The 22,954-nt window shown below is 41.6% G+C and overlaps 1 protein-coding gene across 1 annotated transcript in view; it reads left to right on the top strand.

Moving 5' to 3' along the window:
* RPGRIP1L (RPGRIP1 like) overlaps positions 1 to 22,954 on the top strand; it is a 76,674-nt gene that overhangs the window by 5,693 nt on the left and 48,027 nt on the right. The window contains exons 4-9 of the mRNA XM_081108552.1: positions 2,550 to 2,848; positions 6,685 to 6,778; positions 8,040 to 8,183; positions 18,594 to 18,699; positions 19,884 to 20,030; positions 21,079 to 21,152. Of these exons, the coding sequence (XP_080964678.1) occupies positions 2,550 to 2,848; positions 6,685 to 6,778; positions 8,040 to 8,183; positions 18,594 to 18,699; positions 19,884 to 20,030; positions 21,079 to 21,152 (864 nt within the window). The remainder of the gene's footprint in view (positions 1 to 2,549; positions 2,849 to 6,684; positions 6,779 to 8,039; positions 8,184 to 18,593; positions 18,700 to 19,883; positions 20,031 to 21,078; positions 21,153 to 22,954) is intronic.

Here is a 22,954-nt window from a genome sequence, read left to right as displayed (position 1 = left end):
ATTCTCTCTTGTTCAGAAACACGATGACTCTCTTCTGAATGGGTGGCATTCGAAACAAAGAGTGCTTTCACTTCTAGAAGCAGGAACAGGTCTGTGTTCACACTCACGTTCTAGGTTAAATGAAAAGGTAGGACAGCCAGGAAAGAAGGCGGGTTTCTTTCTGTTTAGAATTTACTGTAAAGAGGTGACTCTCGCTCCGTTCCTACCCCATGGGCTTCGCTGTGGTGCCCCGGGCTGCTGTGTGCCGGGCTTTGACTCTGAGTCGTGACGATGTCTGTTTTCAGGGCATGTGACCCACTTGCCTGACTCCTTTTCTGGCCAGTAACACACATGTCCGCCTGTCAGAATGAGGAATGTGGTCTCTCACCACTAAACAATTCTTTTTCTTTCTAAGCGTAATTGGTCAGTAAAAGAATTGAATTCACAACCTTGACCTCATTAGTAATTTGTCCTAGCCAGAAAATATAAAACAACTTCATAATGAGCCATGTAGTTTAATGGAAAAGGGACTGGGCTGGGAGTCAAGTTGTACGCATGTGTTCTATTTATCTCCCTGCCGCTAGCCTATGGTATGTTCAAGCCATTAACCTCCTGGGATTTTATTTCACTCAGACCCCAGAGTAATGATCTACATTCCTCCTCAGTGTCACACCCTGACACTACCTAGACACCTAGGCAAAACTGCCTTTACATGTATCCTTCCGATGTAAATCAGTGTCACTCTAGGATAACTGTAGGTTTGATAAACCACCTTTTCACATGAGTACTCAAACTTTACCTGATCGCTTATGGGTCATTAGCATCAAATAATCAAACCAATGGAAATTGCTGCTGTTCCTGGAGAAAGGACTGGAAGAACTTGAAGCCGCTCTGCCCATGTGCTCGTGCCTTAAAAAGTGCGGTCACTTTTTTCCTGAGGATGTTGACGGCTTTTTCGGCTTAAACCTGCCTCTCTTTTGGATGGAGTCTCTCTCTCTCTCTCTCTCTCTCTCTCTCTCTCTCTCTCTCTCTCTCTCTCTCGGTCTCTGTAACAGGAAACGCGGCTGTCTAGTTGGCACCTCGTGGAGATGGCTGCCACACTTCCAGGGCTAAGCGTTGGGTGGGGCTCCCGACCCGAACTCCCTCAAGGGCTGGGAAGGTTCGGGGCTCTCTCGGGCTAGGATAGCGGCCCCGATTTCCTGAGGATCTGTCGTCCTCTGGATTCGGTGGAAAGGAACTAATCCATTGATGATTTCACTAGGGGGTTTGTGGTGCTCTTGGATCTTGGTTTTTATTATCCTGGATCCCTTATAAAGCATGTTTAATGGATGTGCCTCGAGGGAAAGAGAAAACAATCTTAACTGATTATGTTATGCATAGCTCTCCCCGTGCCGCATGCTGTAGGCCGAGAAGCCCGAAGTGTAGATAGAAAAGCCCGAAGTGTAGATAGACGGGTATTACCACCGCTGCTACAGAGGACTCCGCTCAGGGCAAAAAGAGGTTGTTCTAGGACATCCCAAAGCTATTAAGGATTTTTTTTATTTCACTTTTGTTCTCTTAAGTAAAAGCTTCTGTCCATAACCATGCTAAAATAAAGCAAACCCCATGTAAAGAAAAATGAAGTGAGTTTTTATTTTCAATCTCCTGTCTGGGTCTTTATAAAAATAGATTCACTATAAACTAGAGTCAGCTATTGAAGATGTGCGACCAATTTTGTAAAGTCTTGAACTTGTGTCTCTCATCAAAGCCACCTTTTCTTTCTTGTCCTGCCAAGATTTTTCCATTCACTGTCAGGCATGTTTTCTCTACGTGTATATTACATCACCCCCATGTGCCCTTTCTGTCTTTTGTTCTGTCTAACCAGTTTTTATCAAAACTTAAAGGAATCAAAGGCATAAACTTTTCCTGAGATGTCAAAAGCACAATTTATGCCTAAACCCAAAGGTAGCATTAAAATAGTACTCTTTGTACCTAATTATTGTCTACCATTAACCATGCATGTCTCTTGAGCGCTAAGTAACGTTTAATGGCACATTTTTATTTCTTTTGAATTTTTCATTGTGCTTTTATATGTGTGCATCTCTGCATTCTAACACTTGTATATTTGTAGTACGTCTTAATCCTGGAGAAACTGAAAACAATATATCACATAAATGCTGCACAGTCTTAACACAGTTTCCAAAAGTTTTAACTTACTGTGGCTTGCAGATATAACCCACCACATCCACAATCTGTAGCTACAGTTAAGTGCATACAGCATTCCTACATAAGGTCATGCGTGAAAAATTGCATTTGAGGAACATATGGAGTAAATATGTGTCCTCTCTTTACTAACCTTAAATGATAAGCCTTAGGAAACTGTTATTTGTCAGTGCTATAAAGCAGATTGTTGCCCAGTGGTTTCAATTATCATCAAAGGGTTCTTCACAGGCAGTAATAGTTACATCAAAACCTGAAATTTATTATTCAGGTTCTGCACTGAAGTCTTCACAGTGATTATGTTCCTTTCAACAGAATGCATTTTATGCTGACTTCTCACATTCCTTTTCATCTTTTTATTATTTCCCTAGAATGGCCACCAAGTTAATACGGCTAGTTAATGACAAGAAAAGATATGAGCGGGTTGGTGGCGGCCCCAAGCGGCTGGGACGAGATGTGGAGCTGGAAGAAATGATCGAGCAGCTGCAGGAGAAAGTTCAGGAGCTTGAGAGGCAGAACGAAGCCCTCAAAAACAGACTCATTTCAGCCAAACAGCAACTTCAGGTCCAGGGTGGCAGGCAAGCCCCTTACAGCTACGTGCAGCCCCGCGTAAACACTGGGCGTAGGAAAACGAGCGAGAGCGCAGGCGCGCAGGACTGCCCCAGGAAAGGTAAAACACAGCTTCCACGCATCCTCAGCTGACAGCTTTCAATAGGTCATTTGGCACACACACAGTTTTACTTCTGTATTATTCGTGTTCCTAAGTTTCTTTAGGAAGATAAATAATCATTTTTGGACCTGTTTTTGATTTTTTAAAAATTCATATTAATATGAAGATTACTTTATTTAAGAATCCGTAGATCACACTCAAATTTGTTTAGTAAACATGGAACATAACTATTCATTCTTACTGGTACGACACATGTGTGAAACTATATGAAATATGAGTTCAGTTTAGTTTTCGTGTTTTTTTTAATTACAGGAGCACATCACATTGACACATGCAAATGGGAAAACCAGCTAGTTTGCCTATATCTGATCACAGTTAAATTCTTTATCAAAAGGCCTTTTATAACATTTGCAGAATTGTGTAAAGCTTCCTCGTGGTGTGGAGGTAGCATGGCACTGGCACGTGCACGTACCTGGGAGTTTTGAAAGTTGGGTTCTTGCTCCTCCACTTTTTATCTGGTGGCTTTGGACGAGTCCTCTGATTATCCTGAACTTGAGTTGTCTTTACCTGTCAAATAAAAGGATATAAGCAAGTGACCGATAAGGGTCTCTTCCATCTCCAAAAAAGATCATAGGACAATCGCTTTTTTAATTTTGAAAATAAACCACCTAAACCCTACCCAGGTTACAAAGCAATTCAATTGCATAGACAAGACTCATGATAGAAAAAAAACTAAACATTTCTCATGAAATCCCAATTCTCTCCACCCACAGACAAATGTATTTATGATGAAGCAAAAAGTCAGTAACTATTTTCGGTGACACATTTTTAATTTCAGCTCCCCGGAAAGGAAATAAAAAGTTAGCTCTAATTGATCTTCGTTTGGAAGACACTTCACAGAAAGACCAAACATTTTTCGGGACATAGAAAATGATGTGAAACTTGCATTTCAATTCATTGGGAAAGAAAAAAACACCATGTGAACAGAATGGGCGAAAAGTTTGTTCTGTTTTTTCTTCCAGCCGAAATGTTAACACTCTGTTCCCTAGACGGTGCCTTTGAAGTGGGGAAGGCTCCTCTCAGGCAGGAGGCAGCTGCAGGATGAAAGAGCAAGCCTGCCCCTTGCTCTGTGGGATTGGCAGTAAACTCAATACAACCAAGTGGCCATGATGAATCATAGGCCAGAAACACACCCTGCCACTCCTTCACTTCCTACGTGGAAGAGCGCGCTCGGCCTCTCGGGGCCTCATTGTCCCCATCTGTAAAATGGGGCGGTAACACCCGATTAGAAGAGGTAGGGCTAGGAGGTGGTAGGGACATTAAAAAATATGTCCCTGCAATAATAGATTTCACCTTTGAGTCTGGCGCCTTAGACCACTCGGCCATCCTGACACACAGATTTCACCTTTGAAAAGTCACTTATCCTTCCCTGACGGTGTGGCTCAGTGGTTGAGCATTGGCCTGTGAACCAGGAGGTCATGGTTCAATTCCTGGTCAGGTCAGGGGGCAGCCAATCAATGATTCTCATCATCAATGTTTCTCTCTCCCTCTTCCTGACTCTCTGAAATCAATAAAAAAAAAATTTTTTTTTTAAGTCACTTATCCTCTCTGAACCTGTGGCCAGTAGCTGGGCAAGCTGATCTCCGAGGTCCGCAAGGCCTTTCCAACTCACGTGACGCCCAAAGCTTAGATTAACTCCACAGGCTCATCCAGTGCTCTGCGGGCTGTTCACATGGAAGAATTTGGTGGGAGTTTCTCCCCAAAGGGAAAAAAAAGCCACAGAGCAGCAGTCTTTTGGAAATATGACTACATCGCTTGGATTTCCCCTTGTGTTTGTACTCAGTAATTCAGATCTTTTTCACTGTTTGTTATAGACTCCAAGACATAGAAGCTGCACAGAGCATTACATAGTGGTGAATACTTTCTTAACCACTGCCTTCCTGAGTATACATGAAGCATCATTATCGAGATTGATACCATGGTAACCTTATCAGACTCTTGAAGACCACCTTTGAGTCTGGGATCAGGCCAGACTTGTCAGAAACAGTGCAGCCTGGGGTGGCGGGGTGAGAACCCCAGACCCTCCCTGGCCCCACGGGCCTCACCCCCAAGCTGCTGTACAAATATTATTTTCTATTTATGCCAGGTCAGGATAAAGGATGAAAATACCGCTTCAAGTGTGATCACTGTGATGTAGAAACAATTCGTATTGTGAAGAACAAAGATTTTTATGAAGTGTATGTGTTTTAAAAGATAACCATTGGCAACTCGCCATGAAATCATACTTTTAAGAAATAGTTTGAGTATAAATAGGCTTTTTTTGTTTTTAAATATTTTTTTTAATTGATTTCAGAGAGAGGAAGAGAGAGGGACAGAGAGATAGAAACATCAATGATGAGAGCAAATCATAGATCGGCTGCCTCCTGCACGTCCCCTACTGAGGATCAACACCCAAACCCTGGCATGTGCCCTGACCGGGATTCGAATGGTGTGTGACTTCCTGGTTCATAGACCAATGCTCAACCATTGAGCCACACCAAATGGGCAAAATTGTGTGTGTGTTTTAATTCTAGTGATGTTTAGTTTTTCCATGATTGATTTAGGAAATGCTTAAGAATTAGCATCACTGCCAAAATAACATATTTGGCGAATTTTAACACAGTAAACTATTTTAATGTTTTAGGCAGAGCCTTTTCTGTTTTTTAGTCTAGACTACAGCAAAAGGTGGTGAAAATTTTGGAAATAGCAAATAATAGTGCCATTTTTTTCCAATTAAAATTCTCAGTTTTAAAAGTAAACATTTCTAAAGAGACAGAATTTTTTCTGTACCATTGTACCTGGGACTATGCGCCATTAAAAGCTAAATTGTCATAATTTATCTACCTTAAACTCTTATAATTTAATTCCATGTCGTATTTTATCCACCTTAAACTCTAATAATTTAATTCTGTGTCATATTTTATTACCTTAAACTCTAATAATTTAATTATTCTCTAAGTGTAAACTAATTCATGTAATTAAAAGTATGTTTCACTTTTAACAGGCTTATAAAATTGCATATAACTATTGTGCAGTTGTATTTAAAGTGCATCGGCAAAATGTTTTATTTAGAGGAATCCTATTGATTATCTCCCCTCCAAATACCTTTGTTTATAAATGGACTTTATCATTGGGTTGGAATAAACCAAAGTACAGGAAACATTTATCAAAAATACTAAATCAAAAATACGTTTTTGAAACCTTTGCTTTCATACTTCAGTTTAATTGCATAGACCTGAATTGAAGACTTTGGGTCTTTCAGAAATTATTTCAGGAGTTTTATTTTTATTTTTATTTTTTTTAAATATATTTTATGGATTTTTTACAGAGAGGAAGGTATAGGGATAGAGAGCTAGAAACATCGATGAGAGAGAAACACCAATCAGCTGCCTCCTGCACACCCCCCACTGGGTATGCGCCCACAACCAAGGCACATGCCCCTGACCGGAATCGAACCTGGGACCCTTCAGTCCGCAGGCCGACACTCTATCCACTGAGCCAAACTGGCTAGGGCTATTTCAGGAGTTTTAAATCTAGGTTGAATCGAGTTATTTCTAGGTAATTTGTTTTTCTTAGTAGAATTTGTGTAATGGGCTATACTTGCTGCTGTGTTTGATCCAATGCCAACTGGTGGCTCAGAGCTAATAGTCCCTTTGGCAGCGTATTTCTGATTCTCTGTTCTGCAGAGCACCTATCTCTCAGCACTGAAGCAATTCTGTTACATCACACATTTCCTCGTGACATCAAAGCCAGGGTCCTCTTTTCTAACATCTATAATCTTATTAATTTATTTTTAGGTATTAGATTCCAAGATGTAGATGTAGATCAACCCATGCTGACAAAATATGGCAACAATTTACTTGAAGAAGCCAGAGGAGAAATAAGAAATTTGTATGTATTCTTTTTGTGGTCATTTTAGAACTTTGTTTATTAATCATTCTTTGGGGTGTTTTTTTAATCCCTCTCTTTCCCTTATTTTAAATAAAATTGGCTTATGTACAAATAATTTGCTTCACCAAATTGCAGCTAGATCTGTGGGATAAGAGCATATTATTAAACACGTTCCCATTGAAATGAGGAAAATGAACACCTACGCGATGGAAGTGTTCGTAGAATAGTCCGCTTTATTGTAATTTCCCCCCAAAGGAATGGCATAAAGTCCATTCATTTAGGGGCAGCATTTTCATTCTTAAAAAAATCCCAGGCAATTTTTTAAAACCCTGAATTAATTAGCCTTTTTTGTGGTTAAAAAAAAAATTGGAGGGTGTGGCTTAAAAGTTTGAAGTTATCAAATACATATGGATTTCAGATTTTGTTTCACTACGATTCCACGGTCCTGCATTCTTCATCATACTATGGTTTCAAGAAAGTTACCCCTGCCATGTTGAGCTTACTTTCCAGTTAATCAAAGCCTCATGGTTTTGGTGTCTGTGAGTCACACAAATGAAGATAAGGCTCCACCTCATCACGCCCCTCACCTGGATCATCAGGAAGTACCGGTTCTGAATGAGGCAGGGGACCATACTTTCAGATAGTTGCTTAAGAATCATATGGGCTTATGATTTTTTCTTCTGAATATTCCAAATACCAGAGACGGTGATGATTATATTGTGAAAGAATAGACACTAAAAGACTAGGGCTAATCTTGTTAACCTGTTAGCTAAAGAGCCAGGTTCACAGCAGTTTCCAGAGGTCATTACACTGGGATGCTGCCAGATGCCATAGAGATCAACCTATGCTAGGGACCACTTAATTACGTTTTGCAAATTTTTGCCATGTCTCTCTGAATTGTTAATTTAGGTGATAAAGGGAAATCTACATGTGAAAGAACAAAGGCATAGAAATTAGCTGAAGATGAATAGACTGTGGACTACTTAATAGGTGAACAATAAATACTTAACAACTGAATCTAACCACCCATTCATTGCCTAGGGCGTTATCTTATATAAAGGTTGTCTTGAATTGCTCCCTGTGTACCTCCAGATCATCACCCATAAACTGCCCCTATTTTCCTGGGGTTCAGAGGCCCTTAAGCTAACATTTCAAACTTTTGCTTGCTTTTGTTAGGAAGAACTAACTGTCTTTGTACTGATCTTAAATACTGCGGGTATTTCCTCAAACTGCACATTCACACCAAGGCTCTTTATTTCAGAGAAGATGTTATTCAGACACAGAGAGGCCAGATAGAAGAGTTAGAGCAGTTGACGGAGATCCTGAAAACTCAGCTGCGGAGAAAAGAAAACGAAATTGAGGTATCGCTTCTTCAGCTTCGGGAACAGCAGGCTACAGATCAAAGGTAGGTTAAAACAGAAACACCGCTTTGATAAAGTCACAATTCATTTAGAATGCTTTAAGAACAAGCTGCACTACCAAGCAAAATAGAGACAGACTCATAGATAGAGAGCAGGCAGACAGCTCTGATGGGAGGGTGGGGGTGGAGGGATTGAAAAAAAAGAGAGAGAGAGAGCTCATGGACAACAGTGTTTGCAGGGGGCGGGGGGCGGCTTAATGGTGATGGAAAAAATAAAATATCATGTGCCATAGAAGGATAAGTCAGGTCTATTTAAAAGTCATGTTTTTACTTCACTTCTTCATATAAGCCTGCTCTAGATCATCAACAGCTCTAGTCGGAGGGCAGTTCTCCCTAACTGCTCAGCCTCGCCTTGTTGACTCCATGCTTTGCCCCATTCACCAGGACTGTAGGTCTGACACCACTGGGCATGTGTGGCTGGCTGGCATACCTAATGGTTTTCTTCAACCTTAAAAGGCAGTAAATTCCATATCATGGTACCAATTATTTTTATCCCCAAAACGTGTTACCTTTCCTCATCTTCAAAGTTTGCATCAGACTCTGTTGATGTTTGAGATGATGGGGTTCCCTCAGCGGTCTCCTTGCGGCCTCTTCATCTTCGACGTTTGCTAATCGCAGCATTTTCCCTACCATCCTCATATGCGATGTTTTTGCTTCCAACATCGGTCCTCTCATTTTTGCTTTCACGTTGTGCTTCCAAAAAGGCTTTATGTATTCTTCCTTGAATTATTTTTTTCCCTTTACGGCTTTTCTCTCTGTTTCTTTTCTTTATTTTTTTCCTCTCTCTCTTTTTTTTTTTTGACCAAGCATACCCAAAAATAAATTAGTATATTAAACCCCCAAGTACCCATCACTCAGGTTTAACAGTTATCAGCGTGTTGTCACTCATGTTTCATCCCTTCACCTTTATTTTCTTCAATTATTAGCCCTCGCCAGACATCTTGCCATCTTACCTGTAAATACTGTAGTATATATCTCTGTCTGATAAGGAATTTTCTTTTAGCATAACCACCATGCATATCACATCTGACAAACCACCATGCATATACACCTGACAGACCACAATGCCATATCATACCTGACAAACCACATGCATGTACACCTGACAAACCACCATGCCATATCACACCTGACAAACCACATGCATGTACACCTGACAAACCACCATGCCATATCATACCTGACAAACCACATGCATGTACACCTGACAAACCACCATGCCATATCACACCTGACAAACCACATGCATATACACCTGACAAACCACCATGCCATATCACACCTGACAAACCACATGCATGTACACCTGACAAAAACAGCGATTCCCTGATATTAGTCAATAACCAGTTTATAGTCGAACGTCCCTGAAGGTGTCTTTTTGCTGTGTGTTGGAGTCCAGATGAGGCCTACACGTGGCATCCGCTGCATCTGTTTTATTCCTCTCTTAATGTTTTCTGTAAACCAGACCTAGACCCTAGTTTTCCCCTTTCCGATTTGTGTGACACCACGCTTTTATGGCTGGGATCTTAGTTACACAAACCAAGGGCGATTTTCCACTTTTCATTTCAGGTTCAGAATTTCAGTTCCTTTAGCAAACTAACCTACATGGAACTATTTGAAAGAGCTAAGAAATGATACATACTGGGAAACTTGTTTTAAAAAAATAAAGTGGGATTAAAAATATATGAAAAACTTGTAAGTTTTAGAGATTTAACAGATTAGTACTATCTCCAATAATTTCTGTTTCTAAAAAGTCATGTGTAAAATTAAATTATATCATAAAATTCTCTATGTTTTGTGATATTGTATATTCTTCTAAGTGCAGAGCAAAAGAAACATGAATAGTGTTGAGAAATCAATATATATTAGGGGTATCATTTGAACCCTGGCTGTGAACCAGCTGAATGCGTAGGACGTACTCACGCTCCTGCGAAGAACCGAGTCAGGCTTGGCCTTCTCGGAAGAGCAAGCCAAGCTTCCTTGTCTGGAGCAGGCTGAAGGGCCCGACGCCAGCGCCAGTGCGGTGACCCTCGCTGCCCACAGCCGTGTTTAGGATATTATCTGAAGACCACCGTCTGCACTTAGGCCACACCCAGGCTTGGAGCCCATCCCCAGAGCTTCGCTTTCTGTCATAGTTCTTAAATTCCCAAGGGGTAGCACCCACACACACTGTTTGCTTTTCCCCCTTCCAAAGGGATCTGACCGTCCAGACTAGTGTTCAGTAGCAAATGAAAGGGAGATCCCACAGTCACTCGTGCTGGACTAGATCAGCACAAGAAACAGTAACACACAGTACACACATTTTCTCTAAATATTGTCAGCAGGAGACACCTACATGTACAAGATCCGTTTACCTTAAAAACTGAACTGCTGCCCTGGCCAGTGTGGCTCTGTTGCTTGAGCATCGTCCCTCGGACTGAAGGATCCTGAGTTCAAGTCCAGTCAAGGACACATACCTCGGTTGTAGGCTCAATTCCCAGCCCTGGTCGGGGGGAGTGTGTGGAAGGCAACCAATCAATGTGTCTTTCACATCGATGTTTCTCTCTCTGTCTCTCCCCCTTCCTTCCACTCTAAAAATCAATGAAAAATATCCTTGGGTGAGGACTCACACACACACACACACACACACGCACACACACACACAAAAGGTTGGAGATTCAATCCCTGGTTGGGGCGCATACAGCAGGCAACCAATTGTTTCTCTCACATTGATGTTTCTCTATCTATCTGTCTATCTGTCTATCTCTCTGCTTCAGTTTTTCCACCCATAAGATGGGGAAAATGGAAAGTATGGTCACTGGTGCATGCAGTGTCTCAGATTGCGAGAGGGATGTCCGACTGCCGGTTTAAGCCCGACATCCCCCGAGGGGTCCCAGATTCCAAGAGGATGCAGGCCGGGCTGAGGGACCCTCCCTCCCATACATGAATTTCGTGCACTGGGCCTCTAGTAAATAAATAATAAGTAAGACAAAATAAGAATTACAGGTAAAGGTACTTTTGTTTGCCAAAGCCAAAGTGATAAGCCAATTTGTACCCTACCTCACTGATTTTATAGAATTGAAAATTACATATTATTTCCTTAGAATAGGAAAGGTACCTGAAGTGAACGGCATGTCGTTTCTTGAAATACAGTTGTTGAAAACTAAAGAAATGACTTCAAATAAGGGGCTTCAGGTCTTCTTTTTTTCTTATATGTTTACACATAGCTCAAAGTTTTATGTGTAACAGCAGTTTGGGGTTGGGTTTTTTTTAGACTAATGGAAAACTGTTGAAAAAAATGTTGGGGAGAATATAAAACTTGGTATAATTTACTGTAGAGAAAAATTACAAAATGGAAAACATATTTGAACTTGTCTTTCACGGATACATTATTTCAGATTTGAAATTCTAGAAGTCTGATCTGGATGTTGGACTCCTTGTTCTCAAACATGAACCCAACATAGCTGTAATCTGCAGCGCGCGGGCGGGTATCATGGCAAAGAGCCCTCTCACAGAATATTATAGAAACTCTTCACAGTCTGGGTTTAATAGACCAGTTTGGTTTGGCATCGGCTTGACATAAACTTTTGGTTATCCAAAGCCCTTAATTGCTTTGAAGTAAAAGCCCAGTGCTGCTCCTTTTTATTAAAATCGTGTTTTTTCTTGTTACTGTGGTCTATTTTGGAAGACTGAGCTGTGATTTTTGCATATGTTCTACATAATGCCTCATTAGCAGAAAATCTTGTATCATTTACAAGTAGCCTGAATGTCTGTGTTGTTTTGAACAAAAGTCCATATTAAAATTTAAACAATATAAAAATGCACATTTTCTGCTTATTAAAAAGGCCGTCTTAGATTAAATGCACAGCAGTAACCAGTGAGCACATGTACGTGAACATTAAAATCAGGATGGTTTTACCTTTTATTGACTTTTTCAACTCCAAAACTATTTATACTCCTACTGATTGTGTAACTAGTTCGTACTGTGTTCCTTTTTCAAGCACATGTGAGGGTGTTTATCTTCTTAATTAAAATCATGGAAGTGCCATAACGTCCCAGTGGAGGGAATTTACCCCATAAACGTCTCAGACATTCTGGCTTGCCTCTGCCCTTTGGCTGAGAGCAAACTCTCAGGCCCTGAAGCAGCCTCTGCAGCCGAGCCGCAAAGACACAGCGTGGCTTTGGGCTCCATCCCCCCCTGGGCACCGGCACAGGGTGACTTCCCTCTTAAGTTCTTCCCCCTCTTTCTTTCTGAAAAGTGCAAACCTATAGAGAAGTTGTGAGGACAGCTGTGGGAAGACTCACATCCCTTCGCCCCTTTGCATATTTGTGAATGACACAGCCTGCCCGGCACTCTGCCTGCTCCTACATGAGCCTGCCCGGCACTCTGCCTGCTCCTACATGAACCTGCCCCCGCCCCTCACCCCTCTCAGGCCTGAGTCCAGCGCGGGTATCACTTCACCTTCTGCGCACTCCTCAGTGTCTTCACGTAACTACAGGGCAGCTGTCACATCCGGGCACTGAACAGTGAGTGACGGAGTAGCATCATCTAACACTCAGTCCATCTTCAGACTTCCCGTTGGCCCAAGAATGTCCTAAATAGCTGTTTTGTTTAAATAGCTGGGTTTTTTGTGTTTTGTTGTTGGGGTTTTATTTATTTATTTTTTTGTCCTGGCTGGGTTGTTCAGTTGGTTGGAGCATCATCCCATACACCAAAAGGTAGTGGGTTCGATTCCCATTAGGCTGCAATAAAAAAACATATCCTCAGGTGAGGATTTATAAATAAATAGTGGGTGTTTTTTTTTTGTTTTGCTTTCTTTTAATCTAGTGTCCAATCAAGGCTCATCTATTGTATTTAACTGTCATGTCTTAGGTTTCCTGGCTTCTAGAGTGGTTGCCCAGTCTTCTGGAGCCCATTCATAGCTGTTTGCAAAATGTCCCTCAATTTGGATTGGTCTGATTGCCCCACCCCCTAATTGAGAGGGCACATCTGGCCCTGGGATGGGAGGGTAACGAGGGCCGGGGTAACCATGCAAACATTATTATTATACGGGGCGGTGATCTGTCACTTTTTTAAAAACACATTCACCAAGCTCTTACTATTTTGAATACTTTAGAATTCGCCCAATGAAAAGTATCACTCAGATTCCTTTTTCTTTTATCCTGTGTTTTTTATTATTAATACGATGTAAGATCTTTTAGGTGATAGTAACTTGACATATTTTCTCAGCACTTTATACAAACCACAGAAGTTGTCACGATTCATAGTCACGTATTCGTGCGTGCGTCCATGAGAGTGGAGGGCAAGCCAACCTCAGGAACCTCAGGAAGGAGCACCTAGAAGATGGGGCAGGCTCCTCTCGGAACTGGACGTGAGCGCTGGCTCCCTCGCTTAGGGACTCTGGAATTCATTATGTCTCGTAGCCTCAGGTAACCCCTCAACCCTGAGATGGAGACTGAACTGGGTACGAGGTCTCTTCTACCTTTAAGACAACAGCCACTTTAACTCCTAGGGACCTTGTGTTTATGACAGATTTTTTTTTCTAAATAGGTGGTATTAATTTAATTCTTTTTTTAATTCATCAAAGACTGTATCATATCAACTATTGCTTCTAATAATGGTGAAATAACCTGTATCGCTGTCTAGGTAAAATTCCATCAGGAAATAAAAACGATACAAAATCTTTGGTTCACTTTTGCAACTAAAGTGGCAATTAACCTACATTTCCCGTTGGGCTTTTTGATGTATTGGATCTAATTCTCAGATTCCCATTACTAGTTGGAATCCATTAAGCTTGAGCCTCAAAACAGTCCCCTGTAACAGATGAGCCAGGGCTGACTGCTTGCTGCCCCTGCCAGCCGCTCGGAGTGCGCCCCGCGGTCAGGAAAGTTTGGCTACGTGCCTGTCCCGTCCATCCTCCGTGGGTGTGCGAGGAAGAAAAGACCGAGTTCTGATTCACATTGTGACCCAGCGCCACAAGGAGGATGTGATCCGGGTAAACCTGCACAGACATGTTTGCCTGTGGGCAGTCTTCCATCAGGGCTTTCTGTTCGCTGTGAACTCAAGTAGCAGGGAGAGTGGAACCGTAACTTCCTAGCAACCCCCGTACTCCTATTCACAAGGGATGCCCGGGTAGCGATGGTTCTCTCTGTGGTCCTAACAGGAGCTGGGAGTGACCTGCGTTTCTTTCAGCAAGCCACTTGCAGAATGTCTGCCAGTGTTTAAAAAAAAAAAAAAGTTTTTTTCATCCTAAGGTTATTTTCAACTTTATCCCCCAAACTTAGCCTGAAACTGTTACTCAAAAAAGAGCCTCTCTATTCTCTCTCACACAGATTTTAGGCCACCACTTCCCAGACTCTCATAGCCTCGCTTCTGTGCTCCAGAGCCTTCACTTCTAAACGGTGGTAACTACCAGATCATAACTTTGTTACCTCCAAAAATCAAGCGCCGTGTTTTAAGCATTCCCTGTCCTCACTGCAGCCAGAAGGGAATGTCAGTGGGGGTGGGGAGGGGAGGAGGGAGGGACGGGGAGAGGAAGTGTCAGAAACTCAGCAGAGCAGGGATTTTTTTCTCCGTAAGATGGCATATTAGAAGCGACAGTATGTGGAGTTTCTCCTCCCCCTCGAATCCGAGCTCTGGTCTCTGGATTGATTGTGGCACCGGTAGCAGGGCTGCAGGCAAGTGTTCTCGGGGCTTCCATCAGAGGTTCCTTTGCAGAGTTTATTGCTCGACTGTTTCAAATTAGGAGCGAAACTTGGCACATAGGTTGTTGAGCTGTGTTACTTTTTTCAACATAAAATCTAATTTATTTCAGTTTGTTTTCAATCTAGAGATGGGCCAACAACTCTCTTCATAGTTTTAGAAGATTTTATCATCGTTCTAAATAACGTGTCTGTTCAAAAGAAAGAGAAACGAACCTGTATTTTTCCAACTTAGTTGTTCAGAGTGGGAGTTGAAACTGTTTGTTGAGAAGTTTATTTTTACAGAGAATTTAATTGACATGCTTGCTATCTGTTTCACCGTGTGTAAGGCAGCATGTATGAGCCGGTGCAGGGCTGTCAGAGTTCAGCCGGCTGTTTTTACTGTGCACTGTTCCTCCCGTCAGAGCAGTGGTTCTCAACCTTCCTAATCCGCGGCCCTTTCATACAGTTCCTCATGTTGTGGTGACCCCAACCATCAAATTATTTTCGTGGCTACTTCATAACTGTCATTTTGCTACTGTGATGAATCGTCGTGTAAATATCTGATATGCAGGATGTATTTTCATTGTGACAAATTGAACATAAAGCACAGTGATTAATCACAAAAACAATATGTAATTATGTATGTGTTTTCCGATGGTCTTAGGCGACCCCTGTGAAAGGGTCGTTTGACTCCCAAAGGGGTCGCGACCCACAGGTTGAGAACCGCTGCGTTATAATGTCAGCATCCTGAAGACCTGATGCTCCCACCCCAGGGCATGCAGCGGGGGAGGTCTCCGCTCTGCAGAGGCACCGGCCTGGGGCCTGGCTCCCGCGCAGAGGCCTAGGACCGCCCTTACCAATGGCTGGTTCGCATTCCTTGTGCATCAGCTTTCTGCGACCTGGCCTGCCACCTCCCCTCTCTCGCTTCTTTTTGTTGTTGTTACTCCTCACCTGAGGATATTTCTTCCATTGATTTTTAGAGAAAATACAAAGGAGGGGGTAGGAGAAGAGAAAGAGAAAGAGAGGAGAGAGAGAGAGACATCGGTGTGAGAGACACACTGCTTGGCCACCTCCCGCACATGCCCAACCAGAGCCTGGGATCGAACCTGCAACCCAGGTACATGCCCTTGACCGGGAATCAAACCGGAGACCCTCCCATGCATGGGCTGACACTGCAACCACTGAGCCACGCCAGTCAGCGCCCACCCTTATTTTTTTACCATATTTCATCTGTGTAAGAGCGTTGAGTTGATTATCAGGTTTGAGATTATTTTTCACTGTCCACCTTCTTAAGGCCAGGCAACATTAATTAAATGGTTGATTTCATCTTTTATTTATTATATCATTGACTCAGCGAGTCAGGGAGTCGTCCTTCTCACTGTTAGCCCTCAGAACATCCAGTCACAACAACTGTTATGTCGACAGCCCTCAAACTCACACTTAAAAGTCATTGTTCACCACTGGCAGGTGCTCAGATCAGGGTCCTTCCTGGCGAGCTGGCTTTTATCTAAAGCACCGCGTATTGTTGCTGGGCGGGAACTGCTACTCATGTTGTCATTGGTGCCCACTTGTTGGGCATTATTAGCAGAAAATACTAAGTCCCTTTTGGCAATACTTTGAAAAGTCTAAACTCCAAAGAGTTGAGGGAAATATTCGAGAAACCACCAATTAAGCCACTGAAAGTTCTGGCTATACTTACAGGCCTTTGCCATACAAAGAAAATTCAACATTAACCTGTGATTTCTATGGTCCTGTGTGCCTTAATGGGTTATTGGGGTTTAATTCTTTATTAACATCATGAAGCAATCGTTATTATTTAAATACTAGAGGCCCAGCGCGTGAAATCACGCGAGTCCCAGACCCACCTGGCACGCACCGTGGGCCCTGCCTCCGCCACACGAGCCCCGCCAGCCCCACACGAGCCCCGCCAGCCCCACACAAACCCCGCCAGCCCCGCACAAACCCCGCCAGCCCCACACGAGCCCTGCCAGCCCCACACAAACCCTGCCAGCCCCACACGAGCCCCGCCTCGCCAGCTGTTTGGTCATTCTGCCGTTACGGCCTGATGACCACAGGCCTCTTATGATATAGGTATTTGACATACACAGGTTGTAGCAAAAGTATATAGTTTTGAGTACACAAAACACAGAGTTTATTCTTGTATTACAATTTATTAATTACTGTATTATTTTCTATACAAACAAGTGTAAACCTACTTTTCCCCCAACCTGCATATCTTCTTGAAAATATTATCATACTCAAAACTAAGAAAAATGACGTATCAGGGACAACTGAAAACATAGGGAAAGATTTGAATAGTATTCTGTTCTCCCATATCAGTACATGGCACTCACTGTTGAGTGGTCAAACCAAGTAATTTTGGGGGGAAAAAGATAAATCTTATTTTGACTTCTAAATATGAAAAAATGTGAATTTTTCTAACAAAATATATTTTTTCTCCATATTTAATGTTTTAATATTATCTCTTTTGAGAGTGAAGATAATGCCCAAGGGAAGAGTAATGAAGGCACTGTTGAGTGTGTGCTCAGAACTACTAGATAACATGTTTAGACACGTAACGATTTAACATTGTGTTAAGACTGTACCCTGAGCAAGAGCCAGCCTCTTGGACTTGTTTATCTTCTGTGTGAGGACAACTGACTGTCCAATGCCAAAATGCAATGAACTTTCAAATATCAAAGAGGAAAATTAAGTATTTCAAGTCCTCAGCTGGTTTACAGATGTGTGAGCTTTGTAGTCCAGTCTCTGGTTCCAGTAGGGCGTTGTGACAATTTTTCCAATATGTGTACACTAGATAAGTTCTGGAAGCAAAATTACTTACTCTAAATACTGAAAACGTTTTCTGAATTGAAACTTTTAACGTTTATTTTCCTTTAAAAATGAAGTGTAAAACCCAGCTTCACAATTCTTAAACTTTTGAATATAAAATGCATTAAATTAAGGAACCTTTCTCTGTCAGGAAAAGAAATGCCTTTTGAAACAGGTATTCATTGAGATCTATGATTAACCTTTAATAAGATCTTCCTGTTAAATTCTACATTTGCTTTAATCTCGGCAGGAAAAATACAAACTAGTCTGGCACATATAGAATTTCTACATACCCTGTGGACGTTAAATGATCTCTCACAGCGAACGGCACATCTGCAACGTATTTAAATGCCAGCGTTAGGCATTATTAGTATAAAACGCTAAGTCACTTTTTTTGGAAATAGTTTGAAAAGTTCAAACTCCAGGAGGAAACTCCAATCAATTGTAATCTTATGATACCATTTGTTGGAGGGCGTGTGGGAAGATGGGTGCTGTACGCACGTTTTTCATTTGGGGGAAGTGGGAGGATAAGCCTCAAGGCTGGTGGAACCATTTCTGTGCTAACACTGGTGTCCTTTAGCACCGTCGTCAGACACTGTAAAATGCCCTTCAATCCACGTTATCTGTCGTGGTGTAGGTGACAGAAGTCATCACAGCTGGGGCTTCCTCCACCTTCTGAGAGTCTGTGAGTTTATAAAGTTCAGAAATGATGATTGGTTGGTTTTAAATAATAAACCTAATCCTGGGTGCGTGACACACGGAGAACCTTGGGGACGGGTCTGCAAGTGTGTACGTTTCTCCCAGGGAACATCCCACGGAACATTGTGATTGCGTCACAGATTGTTTTTTCTCTTGCCTTGAATTTTTTCGCTGTCTCTCTTTTTCTTAAACGCATCCTTGAAGGTCAAACATTCGGGACAATGTAGAGATGATTAAGCTTCATAAGCAGCTGGTGGAGAAAAGCAATGCTCTTTCAGTAATGGAAGGAAAATTTATTCAGCTTCAAGAGGTACTGTGATCAGTTATTTTATTATGGTGATACATATGCACAAAGCTCCAAAAATAGTGCTCAAGGTGTATATTTTTAAGTAGAATAGTCATAATACTAAAACGTAATTTTAAAAGATTACTATTTTTATTCCCAATTTTATGTAATTTCACTCTATATATTATGTGTTATTATAACTTAATACCTAAAGGAATAACCAACTGGTTGGACTTTTTATAAATATCTGTGTCATCTTAAAATAACAAGTACATTTATCATAAATAATCTCATGCCAAGAAAAATTATTTTTAACTCCTTTTATCTGCATTTACGTGGCACATAGCACTGAAGGTTTACAGGTGTCTGCATATATCTTCAATTCTAAGCATTTATGATATACCATGATAGACCAAAGTTATGAATAGTCCAATAGTCAGGTTTTATGAAGTCTCTCTTTGATGTGGTGTTTTGCTTTGTTTTGTCACTACCATTATCAGAAGAATATTTGAGTACCCATCAAGTCAACTATCAGTGTGTTTATTTAAACTTTAACTATTTAGGTTGACAGTACTTGGGACTATTCATCCCCATAATCGTTTTAATAAAGACTGTGGCCCCCAGGAAAGTGCCATCGGAGGGATGTATTGCGCTGCATCATTAACCTAGGTTCTGGGATTAATTAACTCCCAACATTCCAGATGGGCAGAATTCACAGGAAGCAGTCTTGTAGTCCTCCCTGATCTGCGGCTTTGCTTCCCGCGGTTTCCGTTATCCATGGTGAACTGCAGTCCAGAAATATTAAATGGACAATCCCAGAAATAATTCATACGTTTTGAGTTGCATACCGTTCTGAGTCGTGTGATGAAATCTTGGGCCCTCGAGCTCTGCCCTGCCTGGGACATGGATCATCCCTTTGTCTAGCAAACCTACCCTGTGTATGTCACCTGCCTGTTAGTCACTGAAGCGCCATCTTGGTTATCAGAGAGAGAGAGAGCATAGTCACATAACTTTTATTGCAGTTTATTGTCCCAGTTTCAGGCATTCACTGGGGGTCTTGGAACATGTCCCCAGGGACAAGGGGGTGATACTCTGCTTTTTTTGAAGTGTAACATGAGCTTCAGGAGTAAATTTATTTGTAGAATTGTAATCACTTATTCAAATCATAGTCCAAAAATACTTTTTAAAAGTTTCCTTCTGGTTTTTAGAAGCAAAAATCTCTCCGGATCAGCCACGATGCCTTGATGGCGAATGGAGATGAGCTGAACCAGCAGCTTAAAGAGCAGCGTGTGAAGTGCAGCCGTCTGGAGAAACAGTTGCACTCCGTGACGATTTCCGAGAGAAGGATCGAAGAGGTAAGCCTCCAGAGCACTCGCATCCGCTGCGTAAAACCGCTCTGTAACTGACAGCTTGGGAAGGTAAAATAGAGACATTTCAAATATTCTATTCATTTAAAAATCTAAACTACATGCATGGCACTGTGAGCACAGCAGAGCGTAGTTAACATGTCATGGGCATGGCAAGTCAGGGCCTAAACATACTTGCACATGTGCTGAGAGCCACTGTTTACGTGAGAATTAAAGGTCGTTGAGGAGAAAGAAAACGCTTGGAAACGGGTTACCTGTGGAACTCGGCCTCCTCGGTTGTAAGCTTATTAGTCATTTGCAAAACCAAAACAAAGTTATAGGAATATATTTGGTTCTGAAGAGAAGGGTGTTGTATTTTGCAACGTCAGCAATTTTGTGAAATTTTTTCCCCCCCTTGCACACCCCCAACTGGGGATCAAGCCCACAACCCGGGCACGTGCCCTTGACTGGAATTGAACCTGGGACCCTTCAGTCCGCAGGCCGACGCTCTATCCACTGAGCCAAGCTGGCTAGGGCTGCAATTTTATTTTTTCATTCATATATCTAAAAGATGTGCTGCTGGCTTTGTGTAAGTTCCAGGTGACATGAGAAAGTGTGTCTTCAGAGTCAATAGTGATTGACACATTTCTGTGAACCACGAACCAAAAGAAAAGTTAATCCTTTTACTTTTTTTATGGGCCAATTGGAAATTAATACAAAGTGAATATAACAATGGGATTCACTGGGGAGGAACGAAAAGAGTGTTTCTCCAGATTAACAGCAAGCTCTTAACGCATTCTTTATTGAGTTTTGGCACAGGTTGCCATAAAGTAGTGCATGCGTTTCTACTAAATTAAAACAGAGATATTAATTTCATGTTTACTTAACAACTGGGGAAAAAATCAGTTCTAAATTAAATACAGACAATAGAAGTGGCCTAGTTAGCAGCTGCAATTTAGAAATCAAGACTGAGCCATGTTAGCAGCCTCTCCTGTGTTTCTACCCCCTGCGGTTTTATATGAGAATCTCCTCATGTGTAATTTTCTTTTCATTTTAGCTGCAAGATAGAATTAATGACTTGGAAAAGGAACGGGAACTTTTAAAGGAAAACTACGATAAACTTTATAACAGGTAAGTCAGAATTCCATGTGTTCTCTCATTCACTTGTCTTGAGACCTTGTCTGTCAAAGCCTTGGGTATCAGGCCATCTAATATTTATTTAAAAATTAGCTACAGATGATTGCAAGAAATATATATGTTATAAAAGTCAGTAAGCTTTTGGGGGCATTGGTAATAAGTCCTTGAACCTGAGTGGCAATGTGTTAACTTAGAAAACGATTGCTTTGTTACCAGTAACAACTGCTGCTGTTTATTGAACACAGACGATAAGCGAGTAGGCCCTGTGCTAAGCGCTCTACCTACACTATTGTAAATTGCCCACAACAGCCTGGAAATGTAGGCTTTGTAAATGCCCATTTTGGAGACAGTGAAACTAAAACAGAATTAAGACCTTGCCCTCGCCCTTAAAGCTCTGAGGTAGCAGAGCTTGTGCTTGAACCTCTGTAGGTCTCTCCAAGCCCCTGCTTCTTCCAATGGGCCACCCAGCCTGCAAGCTGAGAGTGAGCCTCTTGGTGGAGGCAAACCTCAGAGGGAAGGTAGGCGAGGGTGGGGGTAAGGGGGAGAGATCAACCAAAGGACTGTATGCATGCATATAAGCCTAACCAATGGACACAGACACCAGGGGGGGTGAGGGTTAAGGACACATATGTAATACCTTAATCAATAAAGAAAAATAAAATAATAAGAAAAAGAAAAGAAAGTGTTCACTTACAGTTGTCTCTGTGCCTTACAAAGAGTAGCACAGCATTTCTATCTCAAGATAAATTTGAAAGAACTGTTTCAGTTTTGTTTATCTGCTTCCTAATTCAGGTATTTAAAAAAATCTCTTGTAATGTTAGAAACAGATTTCTACTCTGCAGCTAAGTTTAGTTAAGTGACACAGGTGTGTGTGTGTGTGTGTGTGTGTGTGTGTGTGTGTGTTTAGTATGTGATTCTAATAAATTATAAATGCACCTGTACATGAAATTAAATTTTTTTTTGATATTTTAAATTCTTTATTAGTTAAGGTATTACAAATGTGTCCTCATCCCCCCCCCTGAAATTAAATTTAAATACATTGAAATATACATGTTAGAGCTGATATCAGCAGTTGCTTCTATTGATCATATTTTGTAATATCAGAAAATAGATGATCTACAGATACATCTTTAACTTTTTAACTATGTTTTATGTTTTGTAAACTAAATGTATATTTTTAAAATTAAACAAATCCTATCTAAGGAGTGTAGTGATAGGTTCTTATTAGTTTTTACTTTGAAAAGAAATGCAACTTAATGTTAGGCATCATTCCAACGGTATGTAGCATCTCTGTTGCCTGACTGCGGTGTTTATCTTTGCACAGTGGCCCGTTATAGTGAGGGTTACACAGAGCAGGTGCAAACATCAGTCACATAATAGCCGAGGCTCCCCAGCAAGGACAGCCTGGCCCGGCATCTCTGGTGGGATTTGCCTGAAACCCTCATCCAGGTCATCTGGCCTCGTGTTTGTTCTGGTCCCTCTCCTGACCCCTAATTCATTTCACCGGAAGCATTTCTCCTACCTCTTGTTTCATATTTCCAGCTCTATGAAACCATATGTAGGTTTATATTTTTTATACCCAAATATTTTATACCCAAGTGTGTTTGAGAAATCCAAGTTTCAGTATACAGATCACACAGCCACCATATTCTATGGTGGAGAGAATGTTATCCTCACGTTTTATAAGTGAGGAAATTACAGAGTCACAGGGCTTTGCTGAGACGCCGGTGCAGGACTGAAACCCAGTTCTTTTGATTCTAAAACTTGATTCTCTGCCCGCCCCGCCCCTACCCCCC

This window comes from Myotis nattereri (genome assembly GCF_964212035.1).
Source record: "Myotis nattereri genome assembly, chromosome: 15".
Lineage (NCBI taxonomy): Eukaryota > Metazoa > Chordata > Mammalia > Chiroptera > Vespertilionidae > Myotis > Myotis nattereri.
This window is presented reverse-complemented; position numbering and strand designations above follow the sequence as displayed.